General features: G+C 40.2%; 1 protein-coding gene across 1 annotated transcript; it reads left to right on the top strand.

Annotated features, from left to right (window-relative positions):
- Positions 1 to 1,929: 1,929 nt before the first annotated feature.
- Positions 1,930 to 4,274, top strand: LOC120462487 (gap junction delta-2 protein). Its single transcript, XM_039651139.2, has 2 exons — positions 1,930 to 2,517; positions 3,309 to 4,274. The coding sequence occupies exons 1-2, from the start codon at positions 2,447 to 2,449 to the stop codon at positions 4,165 to 4,167; spliced, it is 930 nt and encodes a 309-aa protein (XP_039507073.1). The 5' UTR covers positions 1,930 to 2,446; the 3' UTR covers positions 4,168 to 4,274.
- Positions 4,275 to 8,166: the final 3,892 nt, after the last annotated feature.

Below are 8,166 nucleotides of genomic sequence, written 5' to 3'. Positions count from 1 at the left end.
TAGGAAACCTGTTTGATAACAGTCATGCTGTGTGGTGTCACGTGTACCACAGACTTCACTTGAACCTGATTCACTGAGGCCAGTGTAACATGGGGTCTGCCTAATCTTTCCCAATCACTCAACGAGTTTATTAAATATGACATTTTAATGGAAGGTCATTCTCCATCTTGAAAGCCATTACACTCTCAGAAAAAAGGTACAAAAGCTGTCACTGGGGCTGTACCTCTTCAAAAGGTACACTTTTGTACCCAAAGGCTGCATATCGGTACCTTAGTGGTACATATTAGTACCTAAAATGTGCATATTACCACCTAAAATTGACATATTAGCTTATGAAATGGACATATTAGCACCTAAAATATACATATTAACACTTAAAATGTACATATTGGCACCTAAAATGTACTTAAAATGTACATATTACAACCTAAATTGGACATATTACCACCTAAAATGGACATACAGTATTAACACTTAAAATGTACATATTAGTACCTAAAATGTTCATATTACCACCTAAAATACATCTTACCACCTAAAATGTTCATCTTAGCACCTAAGATGTAGTAACACTTAAAATGTACATATTAGGACCTAAAATGGACATATTAGCACCTAAAATGTACAAATTAACACCTAAAATGACATATTAGCTCATGAAATTGGTATATTAGCACCTAAAATGGACAGAAGTTTACCTTTTGAAAAGGTACAGCCCCAGTGACAGCTTTTGTACCTTTTTTTCTGAGAGTGCAGATGCAAACTTCGATTAAACCTTTTTGCTATCACCAAGATGATTATATAACATTTGTATTTAAATATGTTAGATTAACCAAATACCTTTTAACTAACCCCAGTGAATTAAATTAGCATATATATGTATCATATCGAAGCAACTACCATTCGTTTTACAGATCTCAAGCATTCTTTCCAGGCTTGATATCATTTTTTTTTTTTTTTTTTTGGTAACACTTTAGTTTAGCGTTCAATTCTCCCTATTATTAGCATGCATATTCTATAGGATAGGCTGTTTATTATTACACTAACACTTTACAATAAGGTTCATTTGTTAGTATTAACATGAACTAATGAACAATCCATTTGTTACAGTATTTATTGATCTTTGTTAATGTTAGTTAATAAAATATGTTAGTTCACAGTGAACTAATGTTAACAAATACAACCTTTGATTTTAAAAACGTATTAGTGAATGTTGAAATGAATATAAACTAAGATTAATAAATGCTGAAGAAGTAGTATATTGTTCATTCTTAGTTCATGATAACCTTATTCTAAAGTGTTAGCATTATTTCTTATAAAGCATGTATGCCTTATTATGCATATTCATCACTTAATCCTTCCAAATACCTAAACTATCATTGAGCAGCAGTTAGGAGTTAATTGGGAAACACTTTACAATAAGGTTCATTTATTAATTAACATAATCTAACCATGAGCAATACATTTGTAACTGTTTTTGTTAATCTTTGTTAACGTTAATTAATACAAATCCAGCTGTTCATTGCTTGTTCATGTTAGTTCACAGTGCATTATGTTAACAAGATTTTAATAAAGTATTAGTAAATGTTGAAATTAACATTTACAAAGATTAACAAATGCTGTAGAAGTATTGTTCATTCTTAGTTAATGTTAACTAATGAACCTTATTGTAAAGTGTTACCGTTTTTATTTAGTTTAGCTTTTTGTTGTTTGTTAGAGATAAAAACAGAAAATATCTTTTTTTTTTTTTTTTATCAAAGTGAACAAACACTTTTTGGGGCCACTGTAGTTCTTAAAATAGTCAAGTTGCAAGGAAGATGGTTTGGCGGAACTGCGCATGTCTACGGGCGTTCGGTGGGCGGGGCCAAAGGTGTCTTTACTTAAACCGAGAATCAGCTGACACTTTCACCTCACTGTATCCAGAGCACGAGCTGTGCTTCATGTGAACAGGGCGGAGCTGAAGGTCCTCACTGTACTCAAGGACATTTGCTCTCCAACAGCTGTGTCGTCTTTCAAAAGGCACAGCAACAAGTAGGCTATATGAGACTTCAGCCCCCCGAATAAAACAAGGAGCTCTCCCCATCATGGCAGAGTGCAGAGTTCACCATCACCGGACCGAATCCTGCCATTGAACATCACACATATGAAATCCGCAGCTCGAGATAAAGCCCATATGACGCAGCAGGGCTCTCCACGGCACTGATGCCATATTAAACCCGCCGCCCTCCACCCACACCATCAATCTGATGTGGAGATCGAAGATAGGAGGGCTCACATGACTCCACTCCAGACTGGAAGGCGAGGAGAAGTGTGGCATCTTCCAGCATCAGCACTGCCACAGCTGGCACAGCTCATCCATGCGTTCTCCCGATAACCGCGCACAATAGGAGGAGGAAATATCCACGCTTTTCCCTGGATTTGGATCTGAGTCTGCGGATGAGCAGCGATGGGGGAATGGACCATACTAGAGAGGCTCTTGGAGGCTGCTGTCCAGCAGCACTCCACTATGATCGGGAGGTAAGGGCGAATGTCAGTGTATCTGTCAGGTTTAGCGCGTGTCAGGCTTTGCATCATGTTTGGAGGAAAAAAAATGACGTTTTTAATACGTGCAATCGGGCGCAATCGCTCTTCAAATACAGTATTAAATAAGATGAGAAGCAAAAAAAATATGGAAAATTGGTTTCCATACTGGTTTCAGCACTGGACAGCTCCCTTTAGTTTCAATGCCACTGACCCCGTGTTTCTATTGTTGTTTTTTCCCGTGTTTTTGCTTGGTTTTAAGCCATGTCTGAACGAAATGTGGTGTTTATTGGCAGGTGTGCACAAACAAGGCGTCACCGCTGATTTCTCATTAAAATACCGTTGAAAAATGAAATAACTCGCCGGTGAAATGTAGCAGAATGAATCATGCCGTGGTTGTGAACGCGCCTCAGTACCCACACTGATGAGTAGATGGATTAATTAATTCCTAATAGATTACTTTGTTCAAAGCCACATTTTTGAGGCTTTTTGCCAAGTGTACAATGAAGGGAGACATATTTGCATAATGCATATGCAAATTAGAAAGAAACTGACGGTAAAATAAAAACGAGAATGCACCACATTTTCACTTTGGCAAGCCTGTTCGTTTGTGCCGATTTCATTTCAAGCCATGTTGGGTGGAGACGTGGAGTGATTCAGTCCTAAATTCACAAATGACACCTGCACGATCCGTATGCAGCATATGATGCTACAGTAAAGGTTGCTAAAGCGCTCCCTACACCTCACACATACTGACACGTTTATGTTTCTGTGTGCTTGTTCTTTAGGATCCTACTAACTGTGGTGGTGATCTTCCGGATCCTAATCGTAGCTATAGTGGGGGAGACGGTGTATGACGACGAGCAGACCATGTTCGTGTGTAACGCCTTACAGCCGGGCTGCAACCAGGCGTGTTACGACAAAGCGTTCCCCATATCGCACATCAGATATTGGGTCTTTCAGATCATAATGGTCTGCACGCCGAGTCTGTGCTTCATCACCTACTCGGTCCACCAGTCGGCCAAGCAGAAGGAGCGGCGCTACTCCACCGCCACCGTCTTCCTCACGCTGGACAACAAGGAGCAGGATTCCCTGAAACGAGAGGAGGCCAAGAACCAAAAGATCAAGAACACCATCGTGAACGGAGTACTGCAGAACTCGGAGAACTCCACCAAAGATCCCGAGCCCGACTGCATGGAGGAGAAGGAGCTGACCAGCTCGGGCAAGAAGCCGGGCAAGTCCAAAATGAGGCGTCAGGAGGGCATCTCCAGGTTTTACATCATTCAGGTGGTGTTCAGAAACGCGCTGGAAATCGGCTTCCTGGTGGGCCAGTATTTCTTGTACGGATTCAACGTGCCCGCCGTGTACGAGTGCGACCGGTACCCGTGCATCAAGGAGGTGGAGTGTTACGTGTCCAGGCCCACGGAGAAAACCGTGTTCCTCGTCTTCATGTTCGCGGTCAGCGGCTTTTGCGTGGTCCTCAATCTGGCCGAGCTCAATCACCTGGGCTGGAGGAAGATCAAAACGGCCGTGAGGGGCGTGAGGGCGCGCAGAAAGTCCATCTACGAGATCCGGAACAAGGATCTGCCCCGGATGAGTATGCCCAACTTCGGCCGCACTCAGTCCAGTGACTCCGCCTACGTTTAAGCGCGCGCGCGAGCGAGAAACCCAAGCCTGCGCGAGCCGCGAGACCGAGAGCGTGGACGAGTGCCGCCGTCGCCACGTAAGGTTCGTGAATTGCAAGAACACGGGGTAGGACCTTTTTTTGTTACTGTTTTAAAGACTTCCTTGACGACTGTGGACGACAAACACGTTTGTAAAGCAGTTCACTACTGTATAATGCAACTTTTTAGCAACGTTTGTACTCTGAGACGTACACACTGGTGGCTCGGTGACACTTTACACGGCACTGTCCGTGTCGCGCACAATGCATGCTGTAGCTACGATTCATTACAATACATACGAGCGACGACGGATGTGTGACGTGAACACTGACGTGTGAAGTGTGACCGAAGAAGCTGCAAGGGAGTAAATACGTCTTGCACTAAAAAGTAGCCTACATCGGGAGAGTCTTCTTGACACACCATTCATATATCAAACGCTATGATTTCGTTTCGTTTCGGTTGCCTGCACTGCACCGCTGACCTTAACGTAGACCTTAACTCCATCGCAGATTTGCTGTTGTGCGCGTGCGTGCGCGAATCTGCTGCGAACGCTTAACGTCTGTGATCGGTTCAACACCAAAGCACATCATTGGTGACGTGTTTTTTCGCGCTTACGTGTAATCAAGTGCCATACTTGTATATAAATATATGCATATATACATATAAAATCTATTCTGAAGAATATAACCATATCCATAAAGCAGATTTATTGCGTGAATTATGCTCCAGACTTGCTTTAGCCGTATTCGTTGTAAATGAACTGAATTGAATTGAGTAACGCATTCTTCCTTCTCCATGGTTTTGGGAAACGGCCCGGCTGGAGGACGCTCGTCTTCTCGCTCCCCCGGCGGTGTTTTCTGCTCCGGTGCTGGTTTTTCACCGAACAGTTTTGTGGGATAGCCGTATAGCCTGCCGGATCTCTTCCACCCTCCGACGTGACGACGCAGCTAGGCGTGCGCTTTCACCGGGCCTTGTGTGCAATACTACTTTAAGATGTCATTTTCTTTCCATTTGAATGATTCCTTATGATTATGCCACCGTATACTATATTTACGACAAGCAAAATGCGTGCACAGAGAGCATTTCTGAGCTTGAAGGGAAAGCATTGCATGTTTTAAGAACTTATATTCTGGACAATGTTGAGCTCGGGGATGAGCTTGGGAATGTTACACGTCTCTGGAAGGTCACCGAGGACACTGTTGTAACGGTGCAATCTTCCCTTTTCTCTCAGTTATTATCCCTCTCTCGTCTTGGAAAAGCATTCCTCTGACATTTGTAGGAGAAAAATGAAAGATCTAAAAACGGACTGTATACTGGACCTGAAAGAGCACAGCTTTAATAAAACATGAACCGGTATCTCTCTTGCCTTATATGTACCGCAGTCCCCCCCTCCCCATCTCTCAGTCTCCCCGTGCATTTTCTGCAAGAGCCGACGTGGTGTTTTTACAGCTCCTCCTAAATGACAAAATGATTGGGTTATGTATGAATGTAATTCTGCATGCTGTGATGTGTCATACATCATGAGGCTCGGCCGCCCGACAGACAGAGGGACGCTGCTGCCTTTTGCTGAGTTCAAACCAACTAAACATGTCTTGTTCATTCATCAGGCCTGAGATGACAAAAAAAACAAAAAACCTTAGCATGGGATGCCGTTACTTCAGGTACACAAACCAAGAGAAATCCAGCAGTGTGTACGGGTGTCTTTGTTTCCTTAGGAGCCGTCGTCGTCTGAAAGATTTGTGCCACCGTGAAGCCGACGACGGTATGAGTCACATATAAAAGTCTCCTTGTAATTTTATCTTGATCGATTTGCATATTGATAAAAAGGGCCTTGCATGTAGTGAACGCTGAAAACGCCAGGCTGCTCCGTTCTGAGGATGTGTAAAACTGAATGAAATGAAGATGGATGATATACTGTGAATTAAATCCACTTCTTTACAAAGATGGTGATATAAACGATGGGCCTGATCTTTTTGTTTTCTTGCCGCACACACACACACACACATACACTAAAGCCGCTCCTCTGAGATTTGACTGAACTGCAGTGTCCTGCGCAGAAACTCTGCAATGCACAACTGCTCTCACCTGCACATCTCTGAACACGTGTGTGTGTGTGTGTGTGTGTGTGGATACAGAAGAGTAGCACAACTGTCATCTTATAACGACTGTTAAATGGGGCGATGGGGTCCATATATCAGAAGTGTATAATAGTGTTTGTCATTAAAGTATTGTGTAATTCATTTGATGTTGATAGATTTCCAAAGCAAACAAACAAAGAGCTATCAATAAAAATAAATTAATCATTTAAAATACATGACCGTTGATTTGTTAATTAATTAAAAGACATTTTCTGTTTTTTTTTTTTTTTTTTTGTGATACACGTTCAAAAGATCATGACTAGCATAACCTCTCCGTCCCCGCACTTCTCTGTTTATTACGAGGGATTATGAATTCATTTTGCATGTATAAAACAAACTGCAGTTATAATAATTGTACATTATAACATGAAGATGTAATCGAATGCAATGTAATTTTGTTAAATATTGTTGTTATAATTTCACCTGTTCAACTTTTCCTGCCACACTTAAAAATAAAGCTTATTTATTGGCAAAAATGGTTCCATGAAGAACCTCATATTTATGGGGAAAAGATTCTGTACAGCAGAAAAAGGTTAAAGTATTATTCACATTATCTATACAAAACACGGTCCCAAAATGGGGTTTTCATAGCGATGCCATTAGAAGAACCATTTATGGTTCCCCAACGAACCGTTCTTAAAAGAACCATTTTTTTTCTTAGAGTGTAAAAAAAATCTAAAGAACCTTTTTCTGCTATAAAGAACCATAAAGGTTCCATTGATGTTAAAGGTTCTTCATGGAACTGTTGATGCAGATAAAGAACGTTTATTTTTAAGAATAGTTCTTTTAAGAAGTGTTCACTGAAAGGATCTTTCAGGAAGCGAAAGTGCAGTGAAAAAATGTAAATGCTTTATCTAATCAAAAAAAAATTGTGCAATATTATTAATTAAATTTAACAAATTAGAATTGAGTAATAATTAATCAAATTAATTCCTTAAAAGTTAACCATTTAAAATGAGTAAAACTTACAACAACAACAACCAAAAAAACATAAATTTATGTCACCATTATGGTGATCAGTTTTGGTTTTAGGTTTGTTTTAAAATTACGTGTTGTTAACATCAGGTGTCTTCAATGTTGGCAATATAAAATAAAGAGTTCTTAATTAATCTTTGACGTGAGTGAAATTTTGGTGTAAACTAACTCAATTTAAATGGTTAACTTTTAAGGAATATTTGTAATTCAATTTTAATTTGTTAAGTTTAATTAATAATATTGCTTGTAATCTGTTGTCACAATTCTATCGATTAGATAAAGCAAATGCATTTTTACAGTGTGGAGTGAACAAAACCCTGTTGGGACCTTTCCATTGCTTAAATGGCTCGGTAGATTTTTTTAAATATTCTTTACACTAAGAGAAAAATGGTACTAATTAAGAACTAATCACTGAAAAGCTATTTTGGAAATCAAAAATGTTGCTTCTCCACTGGCAACACTGGAACCTTTTATGCCCGAAAACGACTGACACATAGTATGATAGCACTATAATCCAAATAAGCCAAAGGCCACCAAATACATACAACACAAAGTTGTTTAGTTGATGTTTTATCCTTGTCAGAGCACGATGAAAACACATTTTCATTATGAATCAGTCCTGGGTCACACACAGCGTCAAAGCTTAACCTGGCCACATGTGACTCTAGTGCGATGAAAGCAATTATTATGAGAGCTTACACACACACACGGGGAAAACTGTAGGTTATTTATAGATTAGCATCAGATCTATTGACTGTTGTGGTTCTTTATTGCTAAAGCAGAGCGGTGTATTCATCTGAGGAATCACGTCCCATAATGCACATAATGCTGTAATTAACACGCAATACTGATAATTAAGCTGATGAATT

The sequence above is a fragment of the Pimephales promelas genome, chromosome 15 (assembly GCF_988280905.1).
Source record: "Pimephales promelas chromosome 15, fPimPro1.hap1.1, whole genome shotgun sequence".
NCBI classification, from domain to species: Eukaryota; Metazoa; Chordata; class Actinopteri; order Cypriniformes; family Leuciscidae; genus Pimephales; species Pimephales promelas.
Note: the sequence above shows the minus strand (reverse complement) of the source record. Positions and strands in the feature narration are given on the sequence as shown.